This window comes from Polypterus senegalus, chromosome 12 (assembly GCF_016835505.1).
Source record: "Polypterus senegalus isolate Bchr_013 chromosome 12, ASM1683550v1, whole genome shotgun sequence".
Classification (NCBI taxonomy): domain Eukaryota; kingdom Metazoa; phylum Chordata; class Cladistia; order Polypteriformes; family Polypteridae; genus Polypterus; species Polypterus senegalus.
Genome location: NC_053165.1, coordinates 82,377,967 through 82,392,878, shown reverse-complemented (window position 1 = coordinate 82,392,878; position 14,912 = coordinate 82,377,967). Strand labels below are relative to the sequence as shown.

The 14,912-nt window shown below is 40.3% G+C and overlaps 1 protein-coding gene across 2 annotated transcripts in view; it reads left to right on the top strand.

Annotated features, from left to right (window-relative positions):
• Positions 1–14,912, top strand: part of prkcsh (protein kinase C substrate 80K-H) — a 66,724-nt gene that overhangs the window by 37,391 nt on the left and 14,421 nt on the right. For both annotated transcript variants that reach the window (XM_039772666.1, XM_039772667.1), the window contains exons 13-15: positions 2,214–2,283; positions 2,890–2,979; positions 12,935–13,009. In XM_039772666.1, coding sequence (XP_039628600.1) covers positions 2,214–2,283; positions 2,890–2,979; positions 12,935–13,009 — 235 coding nt within the window. The remainder of the gene's footprint in view (positions 1–2,213; positions 2,284–2,889; positions 2,980–12,934; positions 13,010–14,912) is intronic.

The window sequence follows — 14,912 nt, the reverse complement described above, 5'->3', positions numbered from 1 at the left end:
TACCGCTTATTTTTCAAATTGTCCTTAATTTTTGGTTTACCCTTGTATTTCAGTATAAAGCTGCACCATAAAAATGAAAAAAGTGAAGAGGGTCTGAATACTTTCTGAAGCCACTGTGTGTGTGCGCGTATATTTAATCCATGCATATTTAGAGAAAAAAAAATGGACAATTTTGCTTCTTTTGCCCTTTTAGACATTTGGGGTGCCACGTGGTAGTCCAGTTTATTACCTGTTGGAATAGCTAAGATTGTATTGACGAAAAAAAAAAAAAAGTTTCGATGCTGATGTGCATCCTTCTGTGGTCAGTCTTAACATGGCTGCCTTCTGGTGAGCTTATAAGCCATAGGAGTAGGGTGGAGGTAAAGTCGATATCCTCCTTACATGCAGGTGTCTCCCAAGTTGAAGTTGCCAATGCTGAGAGCAAAAGAGGAAAATGTGTGACTGCCTCGTCTAAGCCTTCCTCTGTGCCATCCTTCACATTGGACCTTGCCAAAGATGTGATTACATGGTTCACACTATATGCTTTTGTATTTCAAGTTTAATTATATCAATTTAGGTCCACTGGGAGATGTTTTGGAGCAAATGTTAGTAAGTAAAATGTTTTTGATATTTTATGTTAGGTTGCCTAGTGAACCCGATCCCAAGGCACAGTTCCAGTGCAGAGCTTAAGTTCAGTTTTTACTTAAACCATTTGAGTATACTCCATTTAAGTGGTTTCGTCAGGGTCATCACAGTGAGAGGTTGACTCCAGATCATTGTGTTTTATAGTGCAGCACTTCAGGCTGTAAGACATTCTACCACAGAATCCTCCTGAAAATTGGTACCAGGCTTCATCTTTTCTTTTTTTTTTTCTCTCTCCCCAACACTATGGGATTGCACTCACAAATAAAAACATAATACAAAAATAGATCATGATGGGACAGAATCTGTCAGATTATGGTGAAAATAATTGTCCTGATTCTTGATATGAAGATTTAATCTTGGCATACGATTCCTTATGTCTGAAGTTTTCCAGTGTGTAACCAGATCACTGTTGCCTCACACAGCTTCCACCTGTGAAATTCTTGTGCCCATTAAAAGCCAGTTTCATTTTGATAGCCAGACTAAGGCTGTAGCTGTGTCTTGTGTGAAAGTATCAAAGTGGGCTCCAGCCAGGTTTGATGAACTTTATTACTCCCCCATGGGAAGCCGTCTGTTTACATGACCCTTTGGAGGTCAGAGTGCACCCTTGGAGCAGTTTTTAGGTTAAGGGTCTGCTTAAGGGCCTAATGAAGTAGAATCCCTTCTGGCAGTAAAGGATTTTGAACCGGCAACCTTCCAGATACCAGCGTAGATCCTTAGAAACTGTTGGCGTAGTGTTGGCTCTGAGGCTGTCAACCCGTTTCATGATTTATGAGTTGATCCTAGTTTGTCGATGGAGGAAGAAGCAGCACTGGCTGATGAAGAAGGTAACACCACAATAAAAGTAGGACTAAGTGAATGTTGTTATGCTACTGTATGCCATCAGACTTTCCAGTAAACCAAAGAGCTTTTAAAAATGTACTGATAGGTGCCAGTGAGCCTTCACTTTAAACATTTGTATCCATTTATTTGTGTAAAATGTCCTTGGCACCTTTGTTTGTTTCATCCCCTTTTGGAAATCATATATCGTGTTCTTGTTGTAGTCTATAAAGAGAGTGCGACATGAATCACCAGGGTAGCACCCGTGTTGTTGTTTGTTTTTGTTTTTTTTTTTTTATTATTATATTATTGCAATCCATACAAATCAATCAAGTTTTTACAAAAAGAAAAATTGAGCACCTGTGTTTTTTAAAAAATAAATTAAATAAAGGAAAAGTATTTTACAAGCAATATTGTGGTGAAAGGTGCTTTTAGTGTCCTTGTGATCAGAAATGAGGAGCTAAACTGCATGGAGTTACGGTCTAAAGCTTCAATAAACTGAATTGAGTCTCCATTGGTGTGATGAATGCCTAGCCATGTTACTTCACCTCCAGCCCATGCCCTCTTTTAAAAGCAGTAATGGTTGAAGAATTTCAGTTTTGTTTAATTTATTCATATTTTATTTATAATTGGAATCTTTTTTTTTATGTCTGCCTGGGGGGTTGCAAACTGGGATCCCGAGTTGTTTCGTCATGTAGTGGGTGCGGCAACACACTGTACCAGTGCATGCTCCCCGACTTTATTTATTTATTTGTTTGTTTTGTTGTTTTTAGCTGCTCAGAAGGCTCGTGATGCCTTTGATGAAGCTGAGAAGTCGCTCCGGGAAGCTGAAGATCAAATCAGGTAAAGGCCTTTTTTTTATGTATTTATATATTTATGCACAAGTGGAAAGGGAGTGCTTTTTATGTGCTCTAAATATCTCACCCATTTAACATCATATAACACTTCTGTTGGCTGTTCAGGTAAAGAAGTCCTTCCTGGGTTTTTTTTTTTTTTTTTTGGGATCTAGGTGGTCCCAGCCATTGGGTTCAATCTGTGTGCATTTAAAAACCAGACCAACAGCATAGCCAGCCCAGAGTCTGAGCAAAGGATATACTTCACGCCTAACATTTTATTGTGATACATTGCTCAAATTTATCATTGTTTTCTCTGCGAGAATAAGAAAGTTTCCTTCAACTCCAAAATATTTTGCTTTTTTCCTCTGAAACAATGAAAAATGAAACCCTTTTTTTTTTTCTCTTGTGTGGAGCAGCTCACCCATTCGTCTCACTCAGCATGCTGTTTGCAGATTAATGACTCTGTGCTAATGACTCTGTGCTTCAGCCTCTGCTGCGCCAGTTTGGTAGTTTGTCTTCCACAGACAGTTGAGGACAGTGAGAATTTGGCCAGTTTGCCGAGGTTAATGGCCATTACAGCTTCTAACAATTTTCCATTCTCCTGTCTTTTTAGGAGCTTGGAGAAAGAGATATCTTTTGACTTTGGACCCAGTGCTGAATTCTCCTATCTTTACAACCAGTGCTATGAGCTCACCACCAATGAGTAAGTGAACGTTGTGCTAACGCTGATCCAAAAAAAATGAAATGGGAAGTGTTACTGTTTCAGGATTTGAATGCAGCAAGAGTCTGAAAAGATTAAAGGTAATGGGTATTCCGAGAGACAAACCAGGCTTTGCCTTAATGTTAGCTGAGGAATCGGTCATCTTTATTCATATGAACGTGAAGAACAGGACAACAAAGTACCTATTCTACTGGGTCAGCTGTTTCTGTGTTCTTGGAACTAGCTGTGCTGTCTAAGACTGTTGAAATGTAAGTAATCAATGTAGACCTCCGCATTAACCTGCTATTTGCCTTTTGGTATGGGATTTGCGGAAGTAGTGTTACTATTTCTGATGCACCATCTGTTGGCATAACTAATGCAAGGCATTTTATTACTTAGTTTGTGATGCGCCATCTTTTGGAATGTTGGAGACATAGCAACTAGACAGCGACACAGACATTTTTTATCAAGGTGGATATGGACCGTAACCAACAGGCTTTCAAATGGCATAATACTAGGGGTGTGCCAGTCCGGTTTTGGAGGCCCAGTGCTGATCAGTGGTTTTATGTTATTAGAATCAGATGAATTTGTTACTGATTCCAGTTTTCTTTGTTCTTGTTAAAAAAAAAATAATAATAATAAATTAGGCTCCTGCCTAACCAGCTTTGTAGAAGCCTTATGTTCTATATTAATGATAATTTTAAAATGAAACTGCAGACCAAAGGTGTTGCCTGTTCATTTTTAACAAAATGAAATTCTGAAGGCTTATTATTCATTGACCTTAAAAATGACAAAATTAAAATCCCCTGAAAGCATACTTATTTAAACTGATATACAGTTAGATCCATAAATATTTGGACAGAGACAACTTTCTTTCTAATTTTGGTTCTGTACATTACCACGATGAATTTTAAATGAAACAACTCCAATGCAGTTGAAGTGCAGACTTTCAGCTTTAATTCAGTGGGTTGAACAAAACGATTGCATAAAAATGTGAGGCAACTAAAGTATTTTTTAACACAATCCCTTTAGTTCTGTAATAACTGTATGTGTGCAAAATATTTATCTGTAATTATACATACCACAAAAGAAAAGAAAATAACACGGTTCTAATAAAATGTTCATGTTTATCAAGCAGACACAAGGCTTACATGTTTAACAAATTTGCAAGCCTAATGTTTACTAAGGAGTGAGGGTAAATTCTTCCTTTGTCTGTTCTTTTTCTAATTTAAAAATGAGAGCTGCTGTACTAAACACAAGCTCCCTCACCGTTTATACCTAGACAGGGAATGTCTGTTTTAATTAAAGCAGAAAACAAGAAGCTCTTAACTTATTTTAATTCCCGCCAAAGACTCGCCCCTCTTTTCTTTCACTCCCAGCTTCCAGCTGGACTCTCTCCATCCACTGGGCCACTCCAGTAGTTCCATTTCTCAGTCTATTACTCCTCTTTCGTTAATGTAAAAGCTAATATTCCTATTTGTACTTTCTCCTGAAGTCTGACCGTCTGCTCCATGTTAACCACGAAGTTCCATCAAAAAAAAAAAATGACAAGTGCAATTCTTCAAATACCGTAAGTGCATTGTGTGAAGGCGAACTACAACAAAATTACTATAAAGCTTAGCAGGTTCTGAAAATCGTTGCCTTCCGGTATTTGTTTGATGCTAATATACTGAACCCTGATCAACTCATTTGGGGTGAAATTTTGCCAATCTAGATCGGTGAATGATTGACCACAGCATCGTTTTCTAACACCTGTGGTTATCAGTTCTTGATCAGAAATGCACAAATATTTATGATTGACTGAAAGTCTCTAAAAACAACTCGCAAGAAAAGTGACTTGATACATTGGCATTGAACTATTGGAGCATCTGAGCACACAGTGTTTTAAATGAGTCATTGTATTGTGCAGGGGATGCTGGCACTCTAATCTGACAGTCCCCATGGCAGCTTCCCTTCCTCTGGCACCCTACAGCACCTCCCCCAGAGAGGAAGGATATGGCATTAAAGGATACTGAGTAGGAGTCTTTGCTGAGAACAGCAAACGCTTCCAGTTTTCGGCAGCTAAGGGAAGCCCATGTCAAGCAGCTCGATACTCGGGACTCTCATTTAGCTCTCAGTTATTGTTTGTGTCCTGTCTGGTAAGGAAGGGTTCAAGTCCCAGGAAAGACGGTGCCAAGTGCATGTAGTCTATCGGGTTGATTTGTGTAGGAGCCTCACTTACTAGGTGTCCCCTGGCCTGCCTTGTGCATGCCAGCACTTGATCAGCTTCAGTGCCAGTTGTTTCTTAACTCCGATTTGTTCATAAATGTTCTCATTAATTCCCTATCAACTGCTTACGGGTGGGTGGTGTTAAATATTTTTTATTTTGTCATTCTTGTGCATTCTTTCTGCTGAAGTAACAGATACAATTCAATTCTGGCCAGCACAGTACCCATCTCAAGAGGCAGTGCCAGTCAGCGCAGCACACATCAGACAAACTTGACATTCAGTTGCCCTTCAAGATAAATCTTTGGAGTGCTACACAGCAGCATAGAGGCAGGTGAATTCATTTTAAGAAAGGCAAGCTAAACCTAAATTATGCAGAAACAGTGGACAAGTAGTACCCTGATATACATGTTTCATTTTTTTTTTCTATTTATTTAATTGAATTATTAAAAGTATCAAAGTGACAGACAGAAACTAAAATTTGGGCCTCAGATTCTAGCTGTCCTGTCTCGGCTGGTAGACCAAGCCTCCCTGTGGATACTTCACACACGTTAGGTTAATTGGTGACTTTAAATGATGTATCAATCAAAAACTGGCTTCTTATTAATGAGTGGGCCCTGCAATAGACTGGTGTCCTGTCCAGAGTTGACTTCTGCTTTGTGTCCACATTGTCGGATTAGCTTCAGGTGCCTTGTGACTGTGAACTGGATGATCAGGTTCTGAAATAGTCTGATGGAGGCTATGCACAGCGTTGAACCAGGGCAATAACTGCTACAGTAATTACTGTATATGTGGTGTCTTTAATGATGATGGTACATTTTATTCATAAAGTACCCTTGCCATGCACTAAACGTTTCAAAAATATACAAAAGAAGTAATGGGAAAAAAAAAATCTAATGTTTCATACTACTTTGTATTCAGTGTTCCTAAACCCCAAATAGATTAATACGTGAAACAGAAACTTCTAAATTAGAATAAAAAGCAAGCAGGAGTGTAACAAAACACACACGCAAAATGCCGGACGAGAACCTTGAGCAGATAAGTTTGTCTAAGGCTGCATGTCCAGTGCCTGTAAAAAGTTTTCACCCGTTATTGTTAATGAGCAAGTCATAATGAATTTAGTTTGGCTTTTTACTTTGATGGACGTAATAAAGTAATAATATGCTTTATTTATATTGCACCATTAGACAAAGATTTTTAAATGTCAGATTAATCTGCAAAGTGGCCTAAATTAATTATAAATATAAAAGGCCAAATAGTTGATAGCATAAACACGACGACAGCAGCTTTTTGTGTAGTCTGAATCGGCCAACTTAAGTATTCGCCCCCTTTAATATGGCACACCTAAATCATCACTGGTGCTGTCACAGAATTAGTTCAGTAGAGATCACCTGTCTGGGGTTTCAGTTGATTGTTGTCTACATGCACCTTATCTGGCAGGACCATCTTGTGGTCAGTCCGTCCGTAGGGTGACCTAACCTACACAGTGAAGACAAAGCAAACAAATCCATGAAAATGTGATTGAAAAGCACGAGAAATGTGATGGAGACAAAATATCCAGTTCACTGAGTATCCAGTTAATAGTATGGCACAGCTGTTCATGTGCTAGAGCAGGTCGTCCACAAAAACTGAGTGATCGTGGAAGAAGACTAGTGAGCAAAGTCAACGAGAAACCTATGAGAGCTCTGAAGGAGTTACAAACTACAGCGTCCGTGACTGGACTGGGAATCTGCAGACCACTGTGCCCGGGTACAGAGTGGTGAAGAGAGGGGATAAAAACCACCCTTGATATCTTGGCAGAAAGCACATATGATACTCTGAGGTTGCCACGAAGAAGGTTCTGTGGTCTGTTGAGATCAAAATTGAGCTTTTTGGCAATCAGACTAATTTTTAACAAAGGGTTAAGTATAACAGCAGGGAAATACAAGGACGTCTTAGAGGAAAACCTAATACAGTCTGCAAGAAAGCTGCGCCTTGTGAGAGGAGGAGTTTTCCGTCAAGACAATGAGACCATGCAGAAAGCCAAAGCTACACAGGTACAGCTTAATAAATGTTTGATCTGGAGCGGCTGAGTCAGAGTCCAGATCTTGGTCTGTTTGAGAATTTGTGGATGGACTTAAAAAAGGCTGTTCACTCAGCCATTGGCATGACACCTGTGTTTCAGGAGGAGGGTCCACATGTATACCGCTGATAGGAAAAGAGAGTCCAGTGCACACCGACTCAAGGCTGTCATGGCTTCCAAAGGTGCCTCAGTTGAGTACTGACTTGTTGGGGTAGAGAAACCCATGCAAACAGTCCTTTGACTACTTTACACAGATCTCATTTCACTTTGACTTTAGAGTCCCTTTATGCTCATCAGTGTCATAAAATCCAAATTTAAATCCTGTATCTTTCAGTGTTAATAAAATGTCAAAACTTCCAAGGAGGTGATGACTTTTTATAGGCAAGGTGGGACATCAATATAGGTGTTAAGTCATTTGCACTGCAGACGGGTTGCAAAACCTTTTAACTACAGGGGGCGCACCGTGCTGCCTCACAGATTCTTGGTTCAGATCCAGCATGCAGTCATTGTTTGTCACGTTTACTCATTCTTGCCATCTCAGCATGGGTTTTCCTCTGGGTACTCCAGTTTTACTCCAGTACTGAACATATGAGTACACCCACCTTTCACAATTAATATTTTTATTCATTTCTCACAGAACACCAGAACAATTAGCAGAATTTTGACTAAGGTTTTTTTTTAATCTTTGTTCATAAAAGCTTGGTCACCAGCATCTTTAGGATAAGGTGATAATAAATTTTATTCAAATGAGATGTTTCAAAAATGAATATACCCTTCAGCAAATTCCATCGAATCTAATCTTGTGTGATTGCCATGTTTTTTAAGAACGGGACAGTCTCTTCTAGACATGGAGTCAACAAGTCGGTGACATGCTGGCTACATCTTTCTTAATCCATTCTCGGAGAATTTGCTCTTTCAGAGCCTGGATGGAGGACGACGCTCATCCTGTCTTTTCAGTGCTCCACACAGGTGTTCTGTTGAGTTGAGTTTGGGCAGCATGCTTGGCCACTGAATCTCTTTTACCTTGGTCTTCCTCAAAAATGCAGCATTGACCTTGGATGTACGTTTTGGGTCATTTTCATGTTGAAAGGTTGCCCGGCAACCCAGAGATGGCACCATCTTCTCATTCAGTATTTCGGAGTACATCTGAAGTGCAATTCCTTGATACCTGCTGCACTCGTACAAACCCACAGAAGAATACTACCACCACCATGCTTTACTGTGGGTACCATGCATATTTCATTGCACTCCTCACCCTTGTGATGCCATATAGTTTGGATGCCATTTCCCCAAAAAACAGGTTTGCTTTTGTCTCCTCACTCCCAAGTATAGAGTCTCAGTAATCTTCACCTTTGTCAGCATGAGCCCTGGCAAATGCCCTATGAGCATTTTTGTGCGTGGGCTTTAGCAGTGACTGACGTTTTTCATTAAAGGCACTAACATGCCACTCCTCTGCAGAGTACATCGTATTGTCACAGGAAATTGTTTAGCTTTCTACTGCTTTAGGTAACTTGTAATGAACTTGAATGCCGATTTTTTTTTTTTTTTTTCACAACTCCTCTTATCATAAAACGTTTGTGTCAAAGTGTTAGCTTCCTTGGGTGGCCTGGATGTCTTGGAAAGCTTACCACAAGTCAATTCTTCGTTTCTGAATCACTTTTGCTACTGGATTCTGACTGATTTGCTTTAACGGTTTTCTTGTAGTCTTGACGTTTTTTGTGTAAACAAATTACTTTCTCTTGTTTGTGACATTTTTCTTTTCTTCTGGGGCCGTTTTTCGTCAGCATCGAATGGGAGGGCAATTTACTTGTTAAATACCACGCAGTCACCTGTGTAATGACCGATTCGCCTAATCTGTTAGCATTTTATCAAGTGTTATTCCTAAGACCCCCACTGGGGTGTGCTCATTTTTACACCACAGTCTTAAAATAAAAACTCCAATTGTGTCTATTGTGAGAAATCTCATTTGCAACCAATACACCAGATTTGCTGGACTGTTTTATAGCATAGGATCCCATTCCGTAGGGAGACATGATTTTTCTGACAAATTTTTGGGGTCTACTTACTTATGCCGAGTACTGCTCATCCCCCAAATATGAGTCGATTCGGTTTTGGCTGCGTGCGAGTTTAGGTGTTTGCACAAGTGAGTTCTGAGTATGGGTAAATCCCACTTTGCGCCCAGTGCTGCCAGGGTAGGCTCATGCATTTCATGGTTTTGAGTATATTCTGTTTAAACGCATGCCTGCTGTTTTCTAGCCAAAATTCATACAGTAAATGTACTAGGCTTCGGCTTAAATCCTGCTAGTGTGTGTGCCTTAGTGGGTCCCGAAGGGGATCTCTTCAGAAGTTTCCAGCCCTCCTGGCAGCTTACATTATCTCACGGTGCAGCTTGATCAAAATCTCACATTTATTGCCAAGGCTGTAACAGTAAAATAAAGGTTAAACGTATTGATTGGTTCCAGAGTCCAACAGTAGCAGTCAACTTCTTTAAACATCAAACATCTTGCTCTTTTCCATGCTGTACATTTTTTAAGGCACCAAAGCTGTGTTGGAGTTTCCCGTTCAGCAAAAATGATCAATTAGGTGTCTCTTTTATGGTCGTGCAGAATTCTGTGGAGAGTAGCAGCACTTTGGAGGATGACACTTTTTTTTTGATGGGGTGGGGTCTTTAAAGCACATGTATTTTTAGAACTCTTATGTAACAGTAAGTCTTTTACTGAAGAGCACAAGGCTTGGTATAAAACACTTCCAGTTCCTTGCTGTGAATTTCAACCTTGAAGCTTTCTTCAGTTATTAATGAAATATGCCCGACTTGAAATATTTAACCACCATTTCTAACTTTAAAGTCATAACTGATCTGATTTGAAGTTGCTGCTTATCTATCATTGGTACCTGCCTTGTTACCCAAGTGCTGCTAAAATAGTTTCTGGCTCCATGCAACCTGGACATTGCATTGAACAGGTTAATTAAATGGAAGGGAGGGAGATTTGAATTTGAAGCCAAGGATTTGAAAAATAGCTGGTGGACCTAAACTGACATTCTGCCGTGCGGCTGAACACATCTGAGCTGTAGGGCTTTGCCACGTCTTTGTCATGCTGCATAGTAATAATAATAATAATTCATTACATTTATATAGCGCTTTTCTCAGTACTCGAAGCGCTATCCACACAGGGAGGAACCAGAAAGCGAACCCACAATCTTCCACAGTCTCTTTACTGCAAAGCAGCAGCACTACCACTGCGCCACCTGTGAGGACATAGTCAAAGTAGCCACCTGGCTATGGCAATGGGCACAAGTCTGTGTGTCCGTCAGTTTAAAATTCCATCAGCTCTGTCTTGTGTTTATAAGGTTATGCAAGATGCCAGCTACCTTACAAAGACCCGTCGGGGTATCTGCTCCAATAACATGGCATTGAAGTTTTATCTTAAGAGAGTTGTGTGATCAGATGTTTTTCTGGTTTCCATCTTAAAATCACTGCGGCTGAATGTGCTGTATTGCGTTCAGAAATTGTACACAAATTCCCATTTACTTGACATCTCAAAGCGGGACTGTTTCTCTCTGTTAAATCGGCATCTAGAGAAGCTGCTTCCTCTAATACACGGGTATCGAGTTCCAGGCCTGGAGGGCCGCAGTGGCTGCAGGTTTTCATTCTGACCCTTTCCCTAATCGGTGAGCCATTTTTACTGCTAATTAACTTGTCTTCCCTGCATTTTAGTAGCCCTGTTTTTAAGGATTCAGTGCTATGAATTGATTCTTTTCTTCATTAAATGGCAGCCAAACAGAAATGAGATGTGAAACGAGCCAACAGATGACCAGCTAAACTGGGGCGTCAAACTCCTGCCAATTTCACTCCAACCAGTTCTTTAATGAGAAGCCAATTCCTGCTGTTAATTTAAACCAATTACTTAATCCTACGGCTTGTTGCTGCTCTCATTCTGCCGCAGCAGACATTTCCAAAACTGTTGATTTTCTTAGAACACCGTCAAGATGTTTTGGCGACCTGAGAGATCAGCCTTACTGAGGCCCTCACCTTTCTTTATGTTCAGATAATGTGGCAGCTTGTTTTATGTCTCATTATTATCTGGCTTCTCATTAAGGAGAAAGAACTAAGGGGTCTGAGTCAAGTTAATTCAAACAAAGGCAAAAGAAGTTAATTAGCAGCAAAAACTGGTCACTAATGAAGAAGATGGCTAGAATGAAAACCTGCAGCCACTGCGGCCTTCCAGGACTGGAGTTCGACGCCCCTGCTCCAATATGTTTTGACTTTGTTAGGATAGTTAGAGCTGTATCTGCCTCTGTTTCCTGATTTTCTGTTTTCCAATTTTTTGTTTTAATTTAGTTATCCTCATGTTTTCAGTATAGTAAACCTCAACACCATTTTGCAAGACGAATGGCAGGATGAAGTGAATTACCATTGAATGCAGCATTTCAGTGTTGTCTTCTGTCCCACATAACCAGAGAAATGAGACGGCGTTATGCTTGGGACACGGGTATTACAAAGGTTGTCGGTGTTCATTTATTTCTATAGCACCTTGAATAACCAAAATGTTGTACAGCATAATAAAATATAACAATCTTAAAAACACAAAAATAAAATTATAATGCCTGTGTAACCAAACACATTAGTCATAAAAGAAAGGGCTCAAGGTCCCACAACAGTCTTGGCAAACAAATCCATCTTGAGTTGGGCCTTAAATGCACTATCAGAAGAAGCAGTCCTCATAAAGTCAAGTAACTCTTCCAAGGCCTGAAAAGGCGTGGTGTGTCCCATTGATTTCAAGTGAGAATAGTCTGAAGTGATTGCCCTGAAGACCTCAAAAAGCTTGAGGATGATGCTGGATAAAGTGGCTCCGTGAGGTAACTGGGGGCCAGACCATGAAGGGCCTTGCAGATTAAGATGAAAACCGTAACCTGAACTCTATATTCTAGTTTCTTCAAAATAGCCACTCTTTGCTCTGATTACTTTTTATTCTTCTGACATTCTCTCGATGAGCTTCAATAAAACCATTTCAGGTGACTACCTGTTGAAGCTCATCGAGAGAATGCCAAGAGTGTGCAAAGCAGTAATCAGAGCAAAGGGTGGCTATTTTGAAGAAACTAGAATATAAAACATGTTTTCAGTTATTTCACCTTTTTATGTTAAGTACATAACTCCACATGTGTTCATTCATAGTTTTGATGCCTTCAGTGAGAATCTACCAATGTAAATGGTCATGAAAATAAAGAAAACACATTGAATGAGGAGGCATGTCCAAACTTTTGGCCTGTACTGTATGTTGGTATTAATTGTTTCAGGCAGCGATTGTGCTGCACATGTCTTGATTTGGACGTAACAGTCAGCACTATGGCTAAAAATCAAACTCCGGAGGTCATTAAAGGTTTAGGGGTTTTTGTTAGATACGGGCACAGAATATTGGTATCTACTGTTCAGATGGAAACTTTTTTTGGGTTGGTTTAGCAAATAGTGATAAATTGTACAAATGTTTATCTGTTGAAATCTTGTAAAACTTGTTGAGTTGCATCATTTGTATGAAAATGTCCCATGTAAGTAAATGCTGCTGTTGTCCACAGCCGTACGTCCCTATTAACCTGTGCATGACCCCGGACCAAATTCCCTTAGTGCAATGGCGGTATACCTTTAAGTGAAAATGCAGTAACTTTTTTGGTTTCTTCACATTTGTGTTCCCACAGGTATGTGTACAAAATGTGCCCATTCAGTCGAGTGTCTCAGAAACCAAAATATGGAGGCTCAGAAACTAACCTTGGGTGAGTGTGATTTGACTCTGATATAACCTAAAACTCTCTTCACTGTTGATTTGACTTTAGCAAATGTCTACAAATAACAACTGTATGTATACGTGACCACATAGTCAATGATCAGATCTTTTTTGGTTATTGAAATAATCCCTTGCCTGAATTATTCAGTAAATCATTTGTAGGCCATTTTAAAACTTACTGCAGGATTGCTGCCAACCTTTTCATGGCCGGTGACTGGCGCAGAGGCTGGTATCCCTCACCTTTATTAATACGCGCAGATTTTTTCAGTTATGCGGACCCGTGCAGAAGCTTTCTTTTTCAATTCCTTTCTATTGTCTTGACAGGACTCAGTGTGTATAACAAAGATTGTCTTTTGAAAACAAAGTGCTTAGGTTTCGTTTTTGCGTCCTTGCAGGATTTTACTTAATGCGGTTTTAATTCTAGAGAGCTCTTGGAACAGAGACACAAGGAGAAAAACGTCTCTGCAGTATAGGCCATTTTTATATGTCATTAAATATTTACATGCTGTGGTGCTGTCTTGTTTATTTAATTGCCGTATGGAGCTCAATTTATTTGTTTACTTAAGGTGGGTGGACCCTCACTGATTTCAAGCCCTCCTTGCAAGTTTCTGAGTGATTTATTACACTGGCATAAAATCGCAACAAAGTTGTTGAAAGTCATAAAGTCTCTCGCTGTAAGTTACAAGGTCCATTCTGACATGACCTGAATGGCTTAAAGGTCCTGGTGTTCAAAAATAAAATTTGGGAACTGTCAGGATTAGTTTGTCAGGTGTGAGGGGGTCATGCGAGGCGATTCTGCAGTTCAGTTCCATTGACGAGCAGAGAGCGACTGCATACTGCTTATGCTATGGCAAGAGTGGTTGAGAATCGTTCAGGGCCTCATGGGATGGAAGATGGACTGGCCCAGTTGCATTCACTGTGTGATACCCCATCTGACAAATATTATGACCGACTCTTCAAAAAAGGAAAACCGTCGACCAACAGCTGCAAATCCTTAGTAGCACTTCATGTTTGTGCTTTTACCAGATTAGGATGAGTAACATGGTCGTCTAATTATAAGATAAAAGCAAATCAAGCAAATACTTACAGCAAGCTTACCTACTTTTAATCCACTTTAGAAACAAAGCGCAGAATATCCCATCATTCTTCACAGTGTCAGTCTCGCCATGCAGTTGCACACAATTGTTCAAAAGGCCTCCAGCTGTTCACAAGCCCATTAAATCACAGTGTATGCCTGCCTGTGACAGGTCGTCGGTGAAAATAAGTTAGTAAGTGTGACCGGGTACCTGATCTTCCGTTGTTGGGGAAATCGCATCTACCCTTATTTGCTTGAGTAGCCCCATCAACTGCTTAGCCTGCAGTGAGTAGTTTGGGTAACTTGGATGCGATTGGTTATTAGGTCAGCCAGCCTTTTAAAACTCCATGGTGGCATTAAACACAGAGGTGGTCACGGTCATGGCAAGGTAGGTGTGGGAGGAGTGCTTGATCGCTTCACCACACAAGTTCTGTAACAGAGAACTATACCTTAGCAGAAAGGAGGTTTCTCTAAATTTCAGCTGTGCTTGGTGCATCATTAATCTATCATCATGCTTATCCATCTTATGTGTGCGGAGTACCTTCATAAAAGAAATGGCTTTGCTGTAATGTGGGGAATGGGTGCACACAAGCTTTGCATCATCTTGGGTTTGAGGCTTGTGGCCAACAGTTACGTGTTTTCTTGTTCATGTTGGTTTCCCTTCCTCAATTCCAAAGATGAACCGGTTAGGTTATTTGCTGATTCTGAGTTGGCACTACAGTCGACTGGCACCTTGTCTATGGCTGCCGCCTCTCTTGTACCTAATGCTGACCAGGTAGGCTGTGTTCCACCGCAACCTGGAATTGGCCCACGTATT